The sequence below is a fragment of the Pristiophorus japonicus genome, chromosome 16, assembly GCF_044704955.1.
Source record: "Pristiophorus japonicus isolate sPriJap1 chromosome 16, sPriJap1.hap1, whole genome shotgun sequence".
Classification (NCBI taxonomy): Eukaryota; Metazoa; Chordata; class Chondrichthyes; family Pristiophoridae; genus Pristiophorus; species Pristiophorus japonicus.
The window spans coordinates 72925221-72947823 of record NC_091992.1 but is presented as its reverse complement, the minus strand read 5'-3'; the positions used below and the strand labels follow the sequence as shown (position 1 = coordinate 72947823).

The following is a 22603-nucleotide window of genomic DNA, read 5'->3' as shown; positions in this document are numbered from 1 at the left end:
CTGGATATTTAAAACTCACATAAGCTTAAATGGACACACACATAAAATGGCTGCCCAGGCATGATGGGAAACCAGGTAGTCAAGCTGTGAACTGTTGAACGTTCACTGACCGAGCAATAACCCTGTGAGGCCCACTGTAGGAATGCCTGGGAAGACAGAGATAAGAAGGAAACCATCTCCTGTGAACAAGGCCATAAACCAATTAATTCCCCAGGAAGAAAGATAAGAGGGAAACCATTTGCTGTAAACAAGGCTACAAACCAATTATTTCTCCCAGATGAAAGAACTAGGGAGAGAACATATAAAGTCATCAATCAGCCCAAATTGACAATGGTTCCCTGGTTACTAGGAGAATTCTATTGGATTAAAAGAACCTATATGTAATCTATAATCGTTATGATTGGCTTGTGTCCAGCCGTGATGGGCTGTGTAACTGTAGGAAACCGTTTTGTAACTGTTGGAAAACATATAAAGGTACATGTAACTCTTTGTTCTGTGAAGAGAAACCTGGATACGGTCCTGAGTTTTTCCTTCCCGCTGAGCGTAATAAAAGCTGCTTCAGCATTGGAACCGACCCTGAGTGTTGAGTGATTCTTCTAAGAAAACACTAACGCTAACATTGGACACAAATTCACAAATTTTCTGATTACTTATCATAATACTCCTCGCACAACTAGTGGTAGAACACCAGCAGAGTTGTTTCTCAAATGACAGCCACAAACCAGATTCTCGTTGTTAAACTTCGCATAGTCCGTAGAAGAGAAACAATTAAGACAGAAAGAGAATCACGATAGAGGTAGAGTAAGAGAGAGAAGTGTGAAATCAAATCAGAAGGTGAGAGTGAAGAATCATCACCATAAATGGGTAAAGTGGTTACCAGGAAGAGTGGTGAAGATATGTGGTCATCGCACATATTTGGTCCAGATGTTTGATCATGGAACGGTTAGGTTTGTTCACATTGATCATATTTTACCTACAGATGTGGAAGGAGTTGAAAGTAGGAATGATTTGATAATTTCTGAGGAGTCAGAAAGTCTTGTTACAAGTAGAGTACCAGTAGCAAATCTTACATCAGATGTACTAGAAACAAATCCAAGAGAAAGTCAGAATTTAAGTCTGAGTCTGAGTCAGCCAGACAAACAGTCTGAAGTGGTAGCAAGTCCAAATGTAAATCAGGGGTTGCCCTTGGAGAAAAACTCTCCTCAGGCTCAGCCTAGATTGAGTCGAAGTCCTACAACAGGTTTGGAAGGTTCTGTTTGAGAGGTATCCTCTTCGAAACAGAAAACCAGTGGTTAAGTTTGATTTGTAAATGACAAAATAACTCCATATCTTTTGTTATGTAAGTTGTGTATGATTATTTTGTTATAATTACTTCTTCATTAAGGAGAAGTGTAATATATATATAGCTCCACTGAGTGGAGTCCTGCAACAATGCAATTGCTGATGTTTACAATAAAGCAAGTTCCAAATTGGAGCCACCTTGAATGTGTGTGTTTGTGATGTCATAAAGAAGATATCACAGGTCTGACGTTACAATGGGCTTCGATTGGCTGCTTTGCTCTGCCCTTGGTTCACGAAACTTGACAGCAGCAGCCTGCTGAAGCCACACAGGTGAGTCCTGCTCTGCTGCAATTGGTTGAATTTAGACTCATTTAAACTGAAGTTAAAGTAATTCCAGCAGCAGCAGGAGAAACAGCCCTGGGTCAGGTTCAGACTTGTTCACGGCAGGTACCAGGAGATGTATGCTGGGTCACGTCACCACGGGTGTCTATGCACCCGAGAATCTGAGCGCGGTGTGATGAACACCTCGAACGGGCGCAATCTCGGCATTCCGCCCTGGGGGTGTGGCCCATTTTGCAGGCGGGATCTCCGCCCAGTTTTATTTCCCGTCGACTCTTGCTGGGTTACAGTTCCATGGGAGTCAGGGGACCCTCGTCATGTGTAGAGCTAGGCCGGTGAGTACCGGCGGACTATTCAACCATGAATGGCATCACTGCTGTGCCTCATTCTGCACTGAACCAATGTCAATGCTTGTGCATTTGCTGGCAAGATTCATTGGATAGCAACACGTATTGGGGACGTGGACTGATTTTGTTCCCCCCGCCCCCCCGCACCCCCCCATACAACCCCCACCCCACCTTCCGTAGCCCAGGTGCAGTTAGCTGAGGTCAGCTATGTGAGCAGGGCTTGAAACTGGGCCGTTTCAGCTGATTGGCTCAGACACTGGGTTAATAGAAACATCACAAGATGCAGAGATTAGAACATACACCAGGACTGATGGGAGCTAGCTAGCAATCATTTTATTTTGTATAAACTCAGATCATAACATGATTGGAGAATGTGAAATTATATAATTTAATCCCAAACATGGAACACATCAGAACAAATGATTAAAATTTTCAGTAAATTATTTGGATGTTAAGGCCATATCAAGCATGTATTGGTGATACAGATTGCACATGATAAAATGCACCCTGGTTTTTATTGAATATATATTTTTATATATATATATTATATATGATTTATAGGTGTTGCGGTTTGTGCAAAGGTTGTGCTTTAAGGTTAGCATGTGTGTCCCTCCAGGGCCAACATGACCCGTGGAACATGCAAAGAGAGTGGCGTTAATAAAAGGCACTAATTGAGTGGGACTAACCGGAGTGCTCTTCGAAAGAGCCGGCAAAAACGCGATGGGCCGAATGGCCTCCTTCTGTGCTGTACTATTCTCTGATTCTATGAATTAAGACCTAGCTTCTGTATTCGAATAATAATCAAAAAAGATCACTTTTACAAAAGAGTTGCTGCCGTGTAAGTGTTTTCTACACTTGCCTGATAGGTTCAGAATTCGTACAAAATAGCTGGTGAGACAGGTAGGGGATCCGTATTGGGCGACGCACATCTTTCTGATCTGCTGGTGGCTCAGTTGGTAGATCAGAAGGTTGTGGGTTCAAGGCCCAGACCAGGGCTTGGCTGAGTGAGGGAGACTGGTGGTGCAGCCCAGTACTGGGGCTGGCTCTGTGTTAGGGTAGCTGGGTAACGATTGATACACAGATCCTGACGGAGGGGCAGTGCTGAGGAAGCGCTGCACTGATGGAGGGGCAGTGCTGAGGGAGCGCTGCACTGATGGAGGGGCAGTGCTGAGGGAATGCTGCAGGGTCAGAGGAGCAGTACTGAGGGAGTGCTGCAGTGTCGGACATGCCGTCTTTCAGATGAGATGTTAAGTTAAGGCCCCGTCTGCTCTCTCAGGTAGATATAAAAGATCCAATGGCAGTATTGAAAGAAGAGCAGGAGAGTTCTCCCTGGTGTCCTGGGAAAATATTTATCCCTCTATCAACATCACAAACAAATTAACTGGTCATTATCTCACTACTGTTTGTGGGAGCTTGCTGTGTGTGAGTTAGCTGCCGCATTTCCTGAATTACAACAGTGTCTATACTTCAAAAGTACTTCATTGGTTGTAAAGTGCTTTGGGACGTCCGGTGGTCGTGAAAGGTGCTATATAAATGCAAGTCTCTTTCTTTCTTCTTTTTTTGGGGTTGATGTTTAAAGGGGAAACTGCTGCAGAGTCCGTTTGTCAGCAGCCATTTCTGTCTCCTGATATCTCGTTGAGGATTGTTGTCCACTTTTCCATATCCAGAGTTGGAATGTGCTGGTCTGCTCTGGCAAAGTGTCAGCCATTGTTTGAGAAGCAGTGTGGAGGAACAGTTTTATAGCTTAAGTCAGTCAGAACAATGGGCCACTGACAACCCCAAGGAACTGTACCTGATAGAGGTGATTGAATACTGTGCGATACAAGATCGCCACTGGTTTATGAACAAAGGTTTAACAATCACACTACACTACACATTACCAGTTCATCCATCAGGTTCACAACCACCTTGCCCCAGTGTGGATCCCCCGAACCCAACTGGCTGGGGTTTTATTGAGTCTTGTGAACATCACGTGACTGGCTGAGCCACTCACAATGCAACAGCCCCACAAACCTGTGAGCATCTTCACAGGGGCATACATTACACGGCCTATTCATGTTAGGGTAGAGTCTATGGGCCCGAAATTGATGCACTCACCGCCCACTGCAAGCGTATTTGCTGCCGAGATTGGGAGCTCCTGCCGGCTGCCGCCCAGATTGTCGGCGTAAATCCCTCTTTTGCTGCCCCCGACCTTCGAGGGACCTTGTTGATGAAAACCTTGCCCAAAGTACCGTCGCGAACCTCGGCGGCACTTGGGCAGGCCGGGGTCTTCATCAAATTCAGGCTCTATGATAGGGTGGGGTCTATGATAGGGTGGGGTCTATGATAGGGTGGGGTCTATGATAGGGTGGGGTCTATGATAGGGTGGGGTCTATGATAGGGTGGGGACTATGATAGAGTAGGGTCTATGATAGGGTAGGGTCTATGATAGGGTGGGGTCTATGATAGGGTGGGGTCTATGATAGGGTGGGGTCTATGATAGGGTGGGGTCTATGATAGTGTGGGGTCTATGATAGGGTAGGGTCCATGATAGGGTAGGGTCTATGATAGGGTAGGGTCTATGATAGGGTAGGGTCTATGATAGGGTGGGGTCTATGATAGTGTGGGGTCTATGATAGGGTAGGGTCTATGATAGGGTGGGGTCTATGATAGGGTGGGGTCTATGATAGGGTGGGGTCTATGATAGTGTGGGGTCTATGATAGGGTGGGGTCTATGATAGGGTGGGGTCTATGATAGGGTGGGGTCTATGATAGGGTAGGGTCCATGATAGGGTGGGGTCTATGATAGGGTAGGGTCCATGATAGGGTGGGGTCTATGATAGGGTGGGGTCTATGATAAGGTGGGGTCTATGATAGTGTGGGGTCTATGATAGGGTAGGGTCCATGATAGGGTAGGGTCTATGATAGGGTAGGGTCTATGATTGGGTGGGGTCTATGATCGGGTGGGGTCTATGATCGGGTGGGGTCTATGATAGGGTAGGGTCCATTATAGGGTAGGGTCCATGATAGGGTAGGGTCTACGATAGAGTGGGGTCTACGATAGAGTGGGGTCTATGATAATGTAGGGTCTATGATAGAGTGGGGTCTATGATAGGGTGGGGTCTATGATAGGGTGGGGTCGATGATAGGGTGGGGTCGATGATAGGGTGGGGTCGATGATAGGGTGGGGTCTATGATAGGGTGGGGTCTATGATAGGGTGGGGTCTATGATAGGGTGGAGTCTATGATAGGGTAGGGTCTATGATAGGGTGGGGTCTATGATAGGGTAGGGTCTATGTTAGGGTGGGGTCTATGATAGGGTAGGGTCTATGATAGGGTGGGGTCTATGATAGGGTGGGGCATATGATAGGGTACGGTCGATGATAGGGTGGGGTCTATGATATGGTAGGGTCTATGATAGGGTGGGGTCTATGATAGGGTGGGTTCTATGATAGGGTAGGGTCTATGATAGGGTAGGGTCTATGATAGGGTAGGGTCTATGATAGAGTGGGGTCTATGATAGAGTGGGGTCTATGATAGGGCGGGGTCTATGATAGGGTAGGGTCTATGTTAGGGTAGGGTCTATGATAGGGTGGGGTCTATGATAGGGTGGGGTCTATGATAGGGTGGGGTCTATGATAGGGTAGGGTCTATGATAGGGTGGGGTCTATGATAGGGTGGGGTCTATGATAGGGTAGGGTCTATGTTAGGGTGGGGTCTATGATAGGGTAGGGTCTATGATAGGGTAGGGTCTATGATAGGGTGGGGTCTATGATAGGGTGGGGCATATGATAGGGTGGGGCATATGATAGGGTACGGTCGATGATAGGGTGGGGTCTATGATAGGGTAGGGTCTATGATAGGGTGGGGTCTATGATAGGGTAGGGTCTATGATAGGGTAGGGTCTATGATAGGGTAGGGTCTATGATAGAGTGGGGTCTATGATAGGGCGGGGTCTATGATAGGGTAGGGTGGGGTAGAAAGGGTACATTAGTATAATGTTTATGTTCGTGCACTGGTAAACCAGCGGCCTGGGCGAGTTCAAATCCCACCAGCATTTTGGGTGAGAGAGTTCTCGATTCCCACTGCCCTCTGTGAAGAGGTGCTTCCTGACATCAACCCCTGAACGGCCTGGCTGTAATTTGAAGGTCACGCCCCCTTGGGGAATTTATGTTGAGTTAATTACTGGGGCTCAAAGGGGTAAATTACAAGGACGGGTTGCATAGACTGGGTATTCCCCTGTGTATCGAAGATGAAGGGGTGATCTAATTGAGGTGTTTAAGATGAATAAGTTATTTGATAGGGTGGATGGAAGCTATATCCTCTGGTGGGGAGTCCAGAACAAGGGGGTGTGACCTTCAAATTACAGCCAGGTCGTTCAGGGGTGATGTCAGGAAGCACTTCCTCACACAGAGGGCAGTGGGAATCGGGAATGCTCACCCCCAAAATGCTGTTGAGGCTGGAGGTCAAATTAAAAATTTCAAAACTGAGATTGATGTACTTTGTTTGGGTCAGGGTATAAAGGGTCACGGTGCCAAGGCAGGTAGATGGAGTTAAGATACTGATCAAATCTAATTGAATGGCGGAACAATGGTGGGAGTGAAGGGTTATGGGGAGTGGGCGGGGAAGTGGAGCTGAGTCCATGATCAGATCAGCCATGATCTTATTGAATGGTGGAGCTGGCTCGAGGGGCCAAATGGCCGACTCCTGCTCCTATTTCTTATGTTCTTATAACAGGCTGGCGGGGCTGAATGGCCTCCCCCATTCCTATGTTCCGAATAGCTGAGGGATGTCAGAGTAAGAGTTCACAGGGTGGACAGAACAAGGAGAGTGTTCCTTCCTGCTGGGCTCAGGGTAGGCAGAAGCGAGGCATGGCTCCCATCTCCCTCCTGCAGGCTAAGGGCGGGGTGAAGTCTGGTTTTCATATCAGGGCAATGCTCCTGTGTTTGTGGGGCCAGGGTCGGTGAAAGGAGTTTCGGAATGAATGGGTCCTGGGTGACACGTGGTGCGATCTTTCTTCATTTAGCCCTGAGGCCCAGTTCTTCTTCCATTTTCTCCTTCAGTTGATATTTTTGAATCTGCAAGAAGTTTCATTTAAAAATATTTATCCTTGTTATAATAAAGCAACAAAACAAAATAATTTGAACAAGAGATATTTTCAGGAACAGGAAAATTCCATCAAACCTAACAAGTCTATCACTTTTCCATAGATTAACCCCACCCACACACCTTCTCCCCATATCCCCAACCGCACCAACCCACCCTCTCCCCATATTCCACAATTCCACCTACCCACCTTCTCCCCATATTCCATAATTCCACCTACCCACCTTCTCCCCATATCCCCAACTGCACCAACCCACCCTCTCCCCATATCCCACAATTCTACCTACTCACCTTCTCCCCATATCCCACAATCCCACCTACCCACCATATCCCACAATTCCACCTACCCACCTTCTCCCCATATCCCACAATTCTACCTACTCACCTTCTCCCCATATCCCACAATCCCACCTACCCACCATATCCCACAATTCCACCTACTCACCTTCTCCCCATATCCCACAATCCCACCTACTCACCGTCTCTCCATATCCCTCAACCCCACCTACCCACCATCTCCCCATATCCCCCAACCCCACCTACCCACCCTCTCTCCATATCCCACAATCCCACCTACTCACCTTCTCACCAAATCACTGAAGGAGAGTGGGGCAGTGTGCTATGGTTCGAGCACTGGGCCCACAGAGTGTTTGGGAGTTGGTTGCTAGGGGCGGGATGGTGTGTAGCAAATGACGGGACAATGAGAAACAGTAACATTACACCCAGAGGCACTGAGGCCAGTTGTAGCATCTCTCCCAGCACCTGGGAGAAGATCAGCAATTGGTCAAACCTACAGGTACAGTTCAGCGACTCATTGCCTGAGCTATCAGAAATATCCACCCTGTCCTGTTCTGTCCCTCGTGAAGGTCCTAATACAAGTCTGACACACAAGATTCTTGAGCCACACACTAGGGGCTCAATTTTGCCCAAGCCCGGTTTTTGCCAGAGTTATGCTCGTATTTCTAGGCCAGAAATGTGCCAAAAATATTTGTCCAAAGTTTCCCTGCTGCATTTTGCAAATTTGGCGCCGCACAGCCTGTCCAGTCGCCATGGGGGGTGGAGCCTGCTGTCAGCGCCAAAAAAATGATGTCGCACCTTCTGCGCATGCGCAAAAAAAAAGGCCGTTTTTGAGGTAATCCCAATGGGCGTGCATGCGCAGTACAGCTCCGGGTTGGCAATCGGCCATTTTTAAAGAGCCAGTTGTGTGTGTGAGAACATTGGAAAAATCACAACTGCAACAGAAGATGCAACAAGGTGCAAGGACCAAGAATTTCTTACAGGATGAAGTGGAGGCACTAGTTACTGTGATTGAGGCCAGATGGCAGCAGCTGGACACCAGCAGAGGTCCTAAAAGTTCCACCCAAAGAAATGAAGAAACACTGGAACCAACTTGCAGAAGATTACTGTGCAATGGTGACCACCCTGAGGTCTGGAGGCCAGTGTAAAAAGAAATGGCAGGACCTTGGGTCAAATAGTTAGTGTAAGTAATATTTTCATTTATTCAATGGAATTGCAATTGTAAATGTGACCATCTGTATATGCCCCACCCAGCAGAAAGTCACCCTCTCTAAAAAGTTGCATTTTCATCTTTGCAGAGGAAGGTGGCACACAACAAAAGGGAAAGAACTCGAACAGGAGGAGGCCCGGCAAATCTGCAGCCACTGATACCCTTGGAAGAGAGGGTCGCTGCTTTGATGGGTCCTGCCTGGAGAAAAGCAACCACCACTGCACAAGCTGGGCCCACACTCGAGGGAGAGGGTAAGTCCTGCAAATTCCACAGTCTGGCTTTGATAAATGTTAAGTACTGCGCGGGCTAGCCATGTTTCAGTTCCTGGGGATGTCTCCATCAGCTATGCTTCGGTTGATGCAATGTGCTATCATTCATCGTGGTCCTTGAAATCAGCCTGCTGCCTGCGCTGTGTGAGCCTACTCCTGCCTCCCACCCTGCCCCCTCCTCTGCTGCTAACCATTTGTCTGTTCTCTTATATTTTGCAGAACGTGAGGCCAACCCTGACGATGCAGAAGAAGATTCAGACGAGAACGAGCCTGAAGAGGAGAACATCTTCCAATCCCACCTTCTAGACCAAGAGCATGGGGGTGAGGGGGAGCAGGAGGGGATGGATGAAGTCCCCACTGTTGTACTCACTTTGGAGGAGGTGCAGGTGCCGCCCATTGAGGTGCCAGCCCCTTCCGTGACTAGTGGATTGAGTGTTGGTGGGACATTCCATAGCTTACTACCGTCCGAAGCTGCGGGTCCCAGTGGGGTGCAGCGAGGAACACCCAGGGCCCCAGCGTCCCAGGCTGCGGATCCCAGTGGTGGGCTGCAGCGAGGAACACCCAAGGCCCCAGCGTCCCAGGCTGCGGATCCCAGTGGTGGGCTGCAGCGAGGAACACCCAAGGCCCCAGCGTCCCAGGCTGCGGATCCCAGTGGTGGGCTGCAGCGAGGAACACCCAAGGCCCCAGCGTCCCAGGCTGCGGATCCCAGTGGTGGGCTGCAGCGAGGAACACCCAAGGCCCCAGCGTCCCAGGCTGCGGATCCCAGTGGTGGGCTGCAGCGAGGAACACCCAAGGCCCCAGCGTCCCAGGCTGCGGATCCCAGTGGTGGGCTGCAGCGAGGAACACCCAAGGCCCCAGCGTCCCAGGCTGCAGATCCCAGTGGGGTACAGCGAGGCACACCCAGGGTGAGGAGGGGAAGGAGAGCTCGACAGCGCTCTCCTGAGGTGCAGGATCTAACAGATGTGGTTCAGATGATGGCAATGAGTGCGGAGAGCATTGACCTTACCCGATCACTCCTGGACACTATTAGTGGGGTGGGTGATGAGGTATCGGGACTGTCGGGAGAAGTAACAGCAATGACACGAGAAATCACCTCTATTATGGATATTTGAAGTGTTCTTGACTCCCTCCAAAAACTTCGATGAAAAACAATGGCGTCTCTCAGCGGCAATTTCTCAATGTGCGCTGCTTTCTGTTAACTCACCAGAAGGCTTTTTGGGAGTGGCCAGATACGCCGACCCAACAGAACATTTTTTGGGGGCAAACTGTGAAAAATGATCAAAACTAGCACTGACATGAGGGACTATGACGTCAAAAAAACCTAACCTAGAAAAATTCGGAACTAACTCAGTTACGCCAGTGCAGATTCCTGCGGGAAACTTTGATTTAAATACCTACACCAAAAAAACGGCGCAAATGACCTGGGAAAATTGAGCCCTCGAAAAGGTAGTTTCCTGTTGCCTTCCTCACGGTTTTTATCTTCGGAGTACCTTCTCTTCGGTGTCCCATGTCTAAAGAAGCTCACCTATCGTTTACAATGGAGCGTGTAAGGGCCACTCACACCACTGTACACAAGTACCCTTGGGGGATGTGGTCAGCCCAGTATTGAGAGACCAGCTTTCCGTCTCCACTCACCGGGACTGACTGGACTGGGGCTCAAACAGGTTTGTCCAGCGGTGGAGTTGGGAGTGGCTGAGCCAGTCACGTAATGTTCACAAGACTCAATAAAACCCCAGCCAGTTGGGTTCGGGGGATCCACGATGAGGCAGGTGGTTGTGAGCCCGGTGGATGAACTGGTAATGTGTGATTATTAAACCTTTTGCTAATAAACCAACTAGTTCTTAATAGCAATGTGTTGCTATGAATTCTTAAGCAAAGAACCCATGAAGCAAATACATTGCAAAATAAAATACAAGATTTTTTTAGGTCCTGCCATTAATACATCATGGAATCAAATCACAGCATCAGCCTTGGAACCCCCACATCGATTGTAGGAGCCAGAACACGTGGGAATATTCTCTATCCTACACGGTCTGCCCTATATGTGACTCCAGACCCACAGCAATGTGGTTGTCTAACTGCCCCCTGAAGTGGCCCAGTGAGACACTCAGTATTCAAGAAGGCGGCTCACCACCACCTTCGAGGGCAATTAGGGATGGGCAATAAATGCTGGCCTTGCCATCGACGCCCACATCCCGTCAATGATAAAACTATATATCAATACGTATTTTTCCTTAACATTTATCAGAAACTAATGAAGTCTTTTGAGGATTACTGCTATTGTACGTACCTTCCCAGTGTAAGTCAGAGGGAAGTCCTTTACAAACACAATATACCGCGGGATCTTGAAGTGGGAGATCTGTTTGGGACAAAGAGATTACACAGTTCAAATGTGCTGCTTAAAGATTTCTTTCCCAACACCTTAAAGTCCAAGTGATGGGGAGCTAGTCGGATTGGGGAGCGTTGATGAAATCTCCTCACTCTGAATCTCAGGCTTTTCACTCATTCCCTTCCCACACAAAACATCACCAAACCCCTTCCCATTCACTGCCATCCCAGGATAGCAAACCCCTTCCCATTCACTGCCATCCCGGGATACCAAACCCCTTCCCATTCCATACTGTCCCAGGTGAATTTAGAATGGGGAACAAAGAAATGGCAGACCAATTGAACCAATACTTTGGTTCTGTCTTCACGAAGGAAGATACAAATAACCTTACGAAGGTACTAGGGGACAGTGAGTCTAGTAAGAAGGAGGAACTGAAGGATATCCTTATTAGGCGGGAAATTGTGTTAGGGAAATTGATGGGATTGAAGGCCGATAAATCCCCGGGGCCTGAAAGTCTGCATCCCAGAGTGCTCAAGAAAGTGGCCCTAGAAATAGTGGATGCATTGGTGATCATTTTCCAACAGTCTATCGACTCTGGATCAGTTCCTATGGACTGGAGGGTAGCTAATGTAACACCACTTTTTAAAAAAGGGTAATTATAGACCGGTTAGCTTGACATCAGTAGTGGGGAAAATGTTGGAATCGATCATGAAGGACAAAATAGCAGCGCATTTAGAAAGCGGTGACAGGATCGGACCAAGTCAGCATGGGTTTATGAAAGGGAAATCATGCTTGACGAATCTTCTGGAATTTTTTGAGGATGTAACGAGCAGAGTGGACAAGGGAGAACCAGTGGATGTGGTGTATTTGGACTTTCAGAAGGCTTTTGACAAGGTCCCGCACAAGAGATTGTTGTGCAAAATCAAAGCACATAGTATTGGGGGTAATATACTGATGTGGATAGGGAACTGGTGGGCAGACAGGAAGCAGAGAGTCGGGATAAACGGGTCCTTTTCAGAATAGCAGGCAGTGACCAGTGGAGTGCCGCAGGGCTCAGTGCTGGGACCCCAGTTATTTACAATATACATTAACGATTTGGATGAAGGAATAGAGTGTAATATCTCCAAGTTTGCAGATGACACTAAACTGGATGGCGGAGTGAGCTGTGAGAAGGACGCTAAGAGGATGCAGGGTGACTTGGACAGGTTAGGTGAGTGGGCAAATGCATGGCAGATGCAGTATAATGTGGATAAATGTGAGGTTATCCATTTTGGGGGCAAAAACACAAAGGCAGAATATTATCTGAATGGCGGCAGACTAGGAAAAGGGGAGGTGCAACGAGACCTGGATGTCATGGTTCATCAGTCACTGAAAGTGGGCATGCAGGTACAGCAGGCGGTAAAGAAGGCAAATGGTATGTTGGCCTTCATAGCTAGGGGATTTGAATATAGAAGCAGGGAGGTCTTACTGCAGTTGTACAGGGCCTTAGTGAGGCCTCACCTGGAATATTGTGTTCAGTTTTGGTCTCCTAGTCTGAGGAAGGCGTCTTGCTATTGAGGGAGTGCAGCGAAGGTTCACCAGACTGATTCTAGGGATGGCTGGGCTGTCATATGAGGAGAGACTGGATCAACTGGGTCTTTATTCACTGGAGTTTAGAAGGATGAGAGGGGAGCTCATAAAAACATGTAAGATTCTGACGGGACTGGATAGGTTAGGTGCGGGAAGAATGTTCCCGATGTTGGGGAAGTCCAGAACCAGGGGACATAATCTTAGGATAAGGGGTAGGCTATTTAGGACTTAGATAAGGAGAAACTTCTTCATTCAGAGAGTTGTTAACCTGTGGAATTCCCTGCCGCAGAGAGTTGTTGATGCCAGTTCACTGGATATATTCAAGAGGAAATTAGATATGGCTCTTACGGTTAAGGGGATCAAGGGGTATGGAGAGAAAGCAGGAAAGGGGTACTGAAGAAATGATCAGCCATGATCTTATTGAATGGTGGTACAGGCTCGAAGGGCCGAATGGCCTACTCCTGCACCTATTTTTCTATGTTTGCATGTTTCTATGATACCAAACCCCTTCCCGTTCCCTCCTGTCCCTGTGCTCAGCACGATAGATCTAGTTGACCTGTGCCACAAACATTTACCTTTGTTAGATGGAGTCACTGCTGTGCCTGTTGGTGGTTGGATAAGAACCAGCGATACAAAGAGCTGACCACTTGTTGATTTGGATGCACACCCCCAAGGGTAGAAGGTAATGCTGAACCACTCTGAACCTGTCTGAGGAGGCAGCATCTGCCATTACTGGGAACGGACCGTTTCTCAAATTTGAGAAAGGCAATGAGGTAAATTTGTGAGATTTCAGACCCAGCGGCATCTGACTGGGTGGGACATCATTCGCAGAATCTGGAATTTAGGGCCCTCTTCATCATCTACTTATCAATTTTAATGGACAGAAAATCTGGAACGATCTATCTTCAATGCCTTGACTTCCATGCTCAACTCTCTGAGCAGTGCTCCTGCTGACCAGATTGCCAGTGGCAACTGTCTCACAAAATGCACCCCAATGGCTCACTACGTCGACTGTAAAGACACAGTCCTAAAAGATGTCGCACAGACCTTTCTCTACGACACGTTAACCTGCTACGTGAGTATGTCAGCATTGGGCACCACACTGCGATGATACACACCTGTCCTTTACAGTAGGCCTTAATCTCCTCCGCTGTGCACTCCATTCCATCCCACACTCGCACACAGGCACACAGCTCCTCGCCCATCTTGTCGTCATGAACTCCAACAACCTGCAAACAGAATCTGGAGTTAGGTCCATAAAACAGTCACAACCTGCGCCCCCCCCTGTCCCCACCAATTTACTGAGCTACAACAACACTGGCATCGCCTATTACACTAACCAGCACTCTCGCAGTTGATTTTCAATTCAATTCAATGGCAGACGAGCTGAATGGTTTACTCCCAGTATAGTTCCCTCTACACTGTCCCATCAAACAATCCTAGGGCAGGTACAGCACAGGTTAGATACAGAGTAAAGCTCCCTCTACACTGTCCCATCAAACACTCCCAGGGCAGGTACAGCACAGGTTAGATACAGAGTAAAGCTCCCTCTACACTGTCCCATCAAACACTCCCAATCATTGAAGGTTGGCATGCAGGTACAGCAGGCGGTTAAGAAAGCAAATGGCATGTTGGCCTTCATAGCAAGGGGATTTGAGTACAAGGGCAGGAAGGTGTTGCTACAATTGTACAGGGCCTTGGTGAGGCCACACCTGGAGTATTGTGTACAGTTTTGGTCTCCTAACCTGAGGAAGGACATTCTTGCTATTGATGGAGTGCAGCGAAGGTTCACCAGACTGATTCCCGGGATGGCGGGACTGACCTATCAAGAAAGACTGGATCAACTGGGCTTGTATTCACTGGAGTTCAGAAGAATGAGAGGGGACCTCATAGAAACGTTTAAAATTCTGACGGGGTTAGACAGGTTAGATGCAGGAAGAATGTTCCCAATGTTGGGGAAGTCCAGAACCAGGGGGCACAGTCTAAGGATAAGGGGGAAGCCATTTAGGACCGAGATGAGGAGGAATTTCTTCACCCAGAGAGTGGTGAACCTGTGGAATTCTCTACCACAGAAAGTTGTTGAGGCCAATTCACTAAATATATTCAAAAAGGAGTTAGATGAAGTCCTTACTACTAGGGGAATCAAGGGGTATGGTGAGAAAGCAGGAATGGGGTACTGAAGTTGCATGTTCAGCCATGAACTCATTGAATGGCGGTGCAGGCTAGAAGGGCCGAATGGCCTACTCCTGCACCTATTTTCTATGTTTCTATGTTTCTATGGCAGGTACAGCACGGGTTAGATACAGAGTAAAGCTCCCTCTACACTGTGCCAAAAATATGCCTTATTTCTAATGTCAGAACATTGCTCACTATTGCACCAATATATTTACCTGTCTGGGAATTGCCAATTTAAAACAAGTTGCTACTATATGGCACTTTTTACAAAGTAAATATCTCGAGATAGTTACATAGAAACATAGAAAATAGGTGCAGGAGTAGGCCATTCGGCCCTTCAAGCCTGCACCACCATTCAATAAGATCATGGCTGATCATTCACCTCAGTACCTCTTTCCTGCTTTCTCTCCATACCCCTTGATCCCTTTAGCCGAAAGGGCCATATCTAACTCCCTCTTGAATATATCCAATGAACTGGCATCAACAACTCTCTACGGTAGAGAATTCCACAGATTCACAATTCTCTGAGTGAAGAAGTTTCTCCTCAGCTCAGTCCTAAATGGCTTACCCCTTATCCTTAGACTGTGACCCCTGGCTCTGGACTTCCCCAACATTGGAAACATTCTTCCTACATTTAACCTGTCCAATCCCGTCAGAATTTTATATGTTTCTATGAGATCCCCTCTCATTCTGCTAAACTCCAGTGAACATTAGCCTAGTCGATCCAGTCTTTCTTCATATGTCAGTCCTGCCATCCCGGGAATCAGTCTGGTGAACCTTCGCTGCACTCCCTCAATAGCAAGAATGTCCTTCCTCAGATCAGGAGACCAAAACTGAACACAATATTCCAGGTGAGGCCACACCAAGGCCCTGTACAACTGCAGTAAGACCTCCTTGCTCCTAAACTCAAATCCTCTAGCTATGAAGGCCAACATACCATTTGCCTTCTTCACCGCCTGCTGTACCTGTATGCCAACTTTCAATGTTTGATGTACCATGACACCCAGGTCTCATTGCACCTCCCCTTTTCCTAATCTGCCGCCATTCAGATAATATTCTGCCACGAAAGTGGATAACCTCACATTTATCTACATTATACTGCATTTTCCATGCATTTGCCCACTCACCTAACCTGTCCAAGTCACCCTGCAGCCTCTTATCATCCTCCTCACAGCTCACACTGCCACCCAGCTTAGTGTCATCTGCAAACTTGGAGATATTACATTCAATTCCTTCGTCCAACTCATTAATATGTAAATAGCTGGGGTCCCAGCACTGAGCTGGATATTTCAAAGGGCAAGCATTAGTGGATGAATGGGCGAGTGAGTGAAGGAAGGTTTGAGGAGGTAGGGTCCAAGGAGGATGTTGGAGGTGAGGAGGTAGCAAGGGTGTGAGGGGTTAATGAGTGAGATCCTGAGAGCAGGGCACTTGAAGGTACTTACGGAGCAGGCAGAGGGCTGTGATCAGGCGACACAGCAGAGCTGATGGGATATGTAAATGAGGAGGACGATTTCTCATTCACTGGGTTTGGGTTTGAAGCCAGTTTGGGTCAGAGAGACAAGGACTGAGTGTGGCGTTAGACGTAGGCTGGGCTGTTAGAGCGTGCGGGGAGAGTGTTTGAGCTAGTTTAGGAATGGTATTATGCTGCAAGTTGAACATAGAATTCTACTTCACAGGAGGCTATTTAGCCCATCATGCCTGTGCCGGCTCGATGAAAGAGATAGTCCCACTCCCCCAATCTTTCCCCAAAGCCCTGCAAATTTTTACCCTTCAAGTATTTATCCAATTCGCTTTTGTAAGTTACTGTTGAGTCTGATTTCACCACATTCCACATCACAACAGTTCTCTGTGTAAAAACACTGCTTCGCACCTCCCCGCGGGTTCTTTCGCCAATTATCTTAAATCTGTGTTCTATGATTACTGACTCTCCTGTCAGTGGAAACAGATTTTCCTTATTTACTCTATCAAAACCCCTAATTATTTTGAACAGTTCTGTTAAATCTTCTCTTAACCTTCTCTGCTCTCAGGAGAACAACCCCAGCTTCTCCGGTCTCTCCACACAACTGAAGTCCCTCATCCCTGGAACCATTCTTGTAAATCTCTGCACCCTCTCTCAGGCCTTGACATCCTTCTTAAAGTGTGGTGCCCAGAATTGGCCACAATACTCCAGCTGGGGCCGAACCAGTGTTGTATAAAGGTTTAGCATAACTTCCTTGTTTTTGTACTCTCTGCCTCTGTTTATAAAGCCTAGATGTGTGTACGCGAACCCCCAGGTCTCTCTTTTCCTGTTGTGTATGTAAACTCTACCAATGTGTAAGACTTGCCACCAGGTGGCGCACCTGTGGGAGACCCAAGGGTCACCTGCACACCCCGGGCCAGCAGGTATAAAAGGCAGACTACCATGCTGCTTCCTCACTCTGAAGTTACATTAAAGAGACCAATGTCACAACAGTTTGAGCTTAAGATATACAATCTTGTGCAGTTATTCTAAACGTAACAATTCCTGCACCCCCTTTAAAAATGGAACCATTTATTTATATTGCCTCCCCTCATTCTTCCTTTCAAAATGCATCACTTCACACTTGTGTGTGCGAGTTAATCGCCCTGTGTCTCTGTCTGTGTCCTCCTGAAGTCTGGTACTATTCTCACTGCTTACTGCATTTCCAAGCTTTGCGTCAGCTCCAACTGTTGAAATTCTGGCCCTACACCCAAGTCCAGGTTACCAATACATGTTACAAAGAGCAGTGGTCCCAGTACCCACCCCTGGGGAACAGAACTGTGTACTGCCCTCCGGTCTGACAAACAACCGTTCACCACTGTCTGCTCCCTGTCCCTTCGCCAACCTTGCATCAATGTAGCCACTGTCCCTTTAAATTCTTGGGCTGGCAATTCTGCCAGCAAGTCATTATGCGGTACTTTATCCAACGCCTTTTGAAAGTACATATACAACACTAACCGCACTGCCCCCATCAACCCTCTATTAGTTCATCGAAGAGCTCAATCAAGTTAGTCAAACATGATTTCCCTTTAACCGGCTGTCATTTATTAACCCAGATTTTCCACGTAACTATATTACATCTCCTGTGCGACAGTCAGACCCCATCCCGTGAGCTGCTGCCAGCACCTCCCCCGACACAGCCCGAGGTTCCCGGCACTTACCTGCACTTCGTGTATTTTGGGATGTGTGTGGAGAAATGCTTCCACCTCCATGGGGTAGATGTTCTCCCCTCCGCGGATGATCATGTCTTTGCTGCGGCCAACGATCTGACAGTAGCCGTACGGGTCCAGCATGGCGATGTCGCTGCAAGTGCAGAACCACTGAATTAACATCGCGTTCCTCCCACGCCCATCAGCACTGGGAGCTGCTGCTTAACCACTGGCTGTCTGTGGGCCGATGAACGACAGCAGATGGCGGCTGCTTCCCCGTCCGCGGTAAAGTCAGTATGTCACCGAGCCAAGGGGAGCATGAGGGCCCAGGTCAGGGCTAAGTTAGCTGCTCTCAGCCATGTCGAGTGTGTGGGTGCTATAACTGGCCTCAGCACCTGTAAACCAGCACCCACAGGAGTATCATGGCAGGAGAAGCCCAGCTGGTATATCCCAGTGGGTGCAGTGTGGCAGGAGAAGCCCAGCTGGTATAGCCCAGTGGGTGCAGTGTGGCAGGAGAACCCCAGCTGGTATAGCCCAGTGGGTGCAGTGTGGCAGGAGAACCCCAGCTGGTATAGCCCAGTGGGTGCAGTGTGGCAGGAGAACCCCAGCTGGTATAGCCCAGTGGGTGCAGTGTGGCAGGAGAAGCCCAGCTGGTATAGCCCAGTGGGTGCAGTGTGGCAGGGAGATCCAAGCTGGTATAGCCCAGTGGGTGCAGTGTGGCAGGAGAAGCCCAGCTGGTATAGCCCAGTGGGTGCAGTGTGGCAGGGGGATCCCAGCTGGTATAGCCCAGTGGGTGCAGTGTGGCAGGAGAAGCCCAGCTGATATAGCCCAGTGGGTGCAGTATGGCAGGGGGATCCCAGCTGGTATAGCCCAGTGGGTGCAGTGTGGCAGGAGAAGCCCAGCTGGTATAGCCCAGTGGGTGCAGTGTGGCAGGGGGGACCCAGCTGGTATAGCCCAGTGGGTGCAGTGTGGCAGGAGAAGCCCAGCTGGTATAGCCCAGTGGGTGCAGTGTGGCAGGGGGACCCAGCTGGTATAGCCCAGTGGGTGCAGTGTGGCAGGAGAAGCCCAGCTGGTATAGCCCAGTGGGTGCAGTGTGGCAGGGGGACCTAGCTGGTATATCCCAGTGGGTGCAGTGTGGCAGGGAGACCCAGCTGGTATAGCCCAGTGGATGCAGTGTGGCAGGAGAAGCCCAGCTGGTATAGCCCAGTGGGTGCAGTGTGGCAGGGGGAACCCAGCAAAGATCAATGCCGTCACTAAAGAAAGGGTTGGATGACAATAGCAGGATTAATGGATACCTAGAGACAGAAAACTATCCAGGACTGAGTTACAGGCTGGAGTCTAACTGAGGGGTTTGGATACCATCATAAATGATGGTGCTTCTATCTCTGGCGCTTGCTATGATGGTGACTCGAGGCTGTATTCCAAATGTACACTTTATTTACAAGACGGGGATTGCACACAGATTCACTTGCTGCTCCCTGGCTCACATTCACTGAAGCTGTGTCCACATGCTTGTGCGGCCTGTACTCACTGTAAGAAATCGTGGATTGGAAGAAATAACTTGAGACCAAAAAGTCTCTTCGGACTGGTGTTGGAATTGAAGATTCATTTGCTGGTGCAATGGCTAAAGCAACGTGAACAGCGTGAATATAAATAACTGATAACAGGTAGCTCCAAACATCTGAAGGCCAGGAACGGCCTGTCTGACTCCAACCTTGGGAGGATGTGAAGAGAAGGGTTTCACCCCAGAGTTGAGACAAAGAACCCGACATATCATCGGTTAAATAGTCCTGTCCGTATCCTACACCCGGCCCACCCCTAAATAGAGAATAAAAGACCCAGAAGGTGTTTCAGGGCAGACGGTGAAGAGAAGAACAGTTCGTGCCACCAACCGTCTGTCCGATCGGGACTAGTACTAGCTACTTGTCATGGTCATATGTCTACGCTGTCTATCCTGATGTGTTGTGTTTGACTATATTTGAACTATCACTCCCTTAATAAATTGCCTTATAACTCCTTTGGGTATCTGTGAGTGACCTGTGACCCTGAATCTTACACCTAGAAGACTCTCTTCTTGGAGTGACTATCTAATCTAGCTCTGGCTGCTTCTCCATGTTCACCTCAACCACGCATCACTCCGCTCTTGGGCTTAAAAACTGTCACCCGAACCCTGAGAGATTGTCAGTTCTGTGTGAAGTGATAAACCACGATCCCCCAGCAAGTCAAATGCAGCACCAGCTGTTGGTTATTGCTGGCGACAGATTTCCTCGCCCAGGTTCCAACTTCGCATGTGTAAGCCTGGATAGTGAATTTGGGCCTGTGGTTGGCACCTTGAGCCTAACCCTGACCTGACCCACACACACACACGTGCGCTGTCCAGCCCGGGTTCCTGGATATCAAACAGGAGCAGGAACCCGGGCTGATATCTCTTCTCTCCGGCCTGGACAAACTGAGCCCACTTGCAATGTTTGGCCAAGGCCGAGCCCAGGCCCGCAGCCTGGGACTTTCCTGGTCCGAATGGCTCAGTATCGCAGCAGGCTGTCCCTTTGTTCACTCAGCCATCCAGGGGCCCTCCAAGACCGACTGAAAGCTAGGCAGAGTTCACTCACCCCGTTTTGTACCAGCCCTCTGGTGTGATACATTCCTTTGTCTTTTCCAGGTCGTTCCAGTATCCCAGCATAACACAGTATCCACGGATCCACAGCTCCCCGGCTGTGTTCAGCGGAACGATTTCCTCAGTGACCGGATGCACAATTTTGGCCTGTAACACAGATTAGAATGCCATGATATAGGGGTTCGTGGCCCAGAGAAACAGTACGCTGCAGTCTCCCATTAATGAACCAGTCGGGCGTCAAATGTGTTTCTTCGAGTGAGACAGCTGCTCGCCGCTGTCAGCAAGGGCCGACATGGACGATGAGGTCCAACCCCGCCTCCAGTGTGCCTGCACAGTCTTCGGTCGTCTGAGGAAGAGAGTGTTTGAAGACCAGGGCCTCAAATCTGGCACCAAGCTACAGGACTGTAGTAATACCCGCCCTCCTATATGGCTCAGAGATGTGGACCATATACAGCAGACATCTCAAAGCGTTGGAGAAGTACCACCAGCGCTGCCTCCGCAAGATCCTGCAAATCCACTGGGGGGACAGACGCACCAATGTCAGTGTTCTCACTCAGGCCAACATCCCCGGCATCGAAGCACTGACCACACTTGACCAGCTCTGTTGGGCGGGCCACAGTGTGTGACACGAAACTCCCAAAGCGCTCTACTCGGAACTCCTACACGGCAATCCGAGTTATAGCGGCTGAAGTGAGATAAGTAATGTCGATCTCGGGTCAGTGTGATTGGTTTTTAAAATTCGTTTTTGCAAATGATGTTGTGGTGGTGCGAGCTATGTATTGGGAATGTTTTTGAAGGGGGGGGTTTTCAGTACCCCCCCCTCCCCGCCCCCCCCGAGGCCTCTGTTACGGCGCTCCGAGGCCGGCTGTTTAGCTCGGGGGATTTCCCCTTTGCTCAGCTGGCCTAGCGCCCTGAGAGAGGTGTGTAACGCCTTCCTTAACGCCCCGCCCCCACACTCGGGGACCAGCTGATGAATTTTGCCACAGCAGGCGCAAACCATTTGCCGGCGTAAAATTTACCGCCCCCCCCCCTCCTCGGGACACCACCCCAACTGGGGCCCGACCGGATTTCCCCCCATAGAGAGTAAAGTAGCAATTAGGACATAGAGAGAGAGAGAGCGAGAGTAATAAGTGGAAAAGAGAGAGAAGGAGAAAGAGAAGGGGAGAGAAAGAGAAGTGGGAGGGAGAAGATAGAGGAGAGAGAGATGGAGAGAGAGAATGAAACAGTGATAATAGGAAGAGCAAGCGAGAGCGAGAACGGGAAGAACGGGAAGGGGAAGGGGAAGGGGAAGGGAAGGAACGAGAAGATAAAGGTGAAATTAGAGCAGGGGAGAGAGATAAAAGGGTAGAAGATAAAAGAGGAGAAGTGGAGTGAGCGAGAGAAGGAAACAGAGAAGCCATGCCAAACGAACATATACAGTCCATAACCAACTAATTCAACAGCCTCAGTCTTACCTCGGTGTGGGGTGCGATATAGCCGACTGTCTCAAGTTTTCGTGTTATTTCATCCATTGGGAATCCCTGAAATGTGACTGGACTGTTCTCTGTTGTCCCATAGGCTCCCTGTTAAAACAGAGGGCACCCCGTCATTCACTGTAACACATACACTCCCTGTTAAAACAGAGGGTACCCCGTCATTCACAGTAACACAGCCTTTTTCTACCGATGAAGGTGTGGGTTTAGGCAGACTGATGTGCTGCGATGGCCTGCTGTTTGCTGGCCCATCACTACACGGATTGAATGAACGGACTCGGAGGTGAAGCCAGCCTTGGCCTGGTCTTACACTGAAGTTACGGGGGGAGGGAGGGGGGTGTAATTGGGAGAAACCCCCCACGGAAATGTCTAGCCCAGGACCTTTGGAGACTGGGCTATCCTTCACACCGCCCAGGGTGGATCATCCTATCACCAGCTCAGTGGGAGATACGGATAACAGACTGTTAGC

At 48.9% G+C, this 22603-nt stretch overlaps 1 protein-coding gene across 2 annotated transcripts in view; it reads right to left on the bottom strand.

Moving 5' to 3' along the window:
* Positions 1–5235: 5235 nt before the first annotated feature.
* Positions 5236–22603, bottom strand: part of acsf2 (acyl-CoA synthetase family member 2) — a 196153-nt gene continuing 178785 nt past the window's right edge. For both annotated transcript variants that reach the window (XM_070857422.1, XM_070857423.1), the window contains 6 exons: positions 22117–22224; positions 20658–20809; positions 18061–18202; positions 13845–13955; positions 11119–11187; positions 5236–7024 (listed from right to left, as the gene is read on the bottom strand). In XM_070857422.1, the coding sequence (XP_070713523.1) occupies positions 6965–7024; positions 11119–11187; positions 13845–13955; positions 18061–18202; positions 20658–20809; positions 22117–22224 (642 nt within the window). In that variant the 3' untranslated portion in view covers positions 5236–6964. The remainder of the gene's footprint in view (positions 7025–11118; positions 11188–13844; positions 13956–18060; positions 18203–20657; positions 20810–22116; positions 22225–22603) is intronic.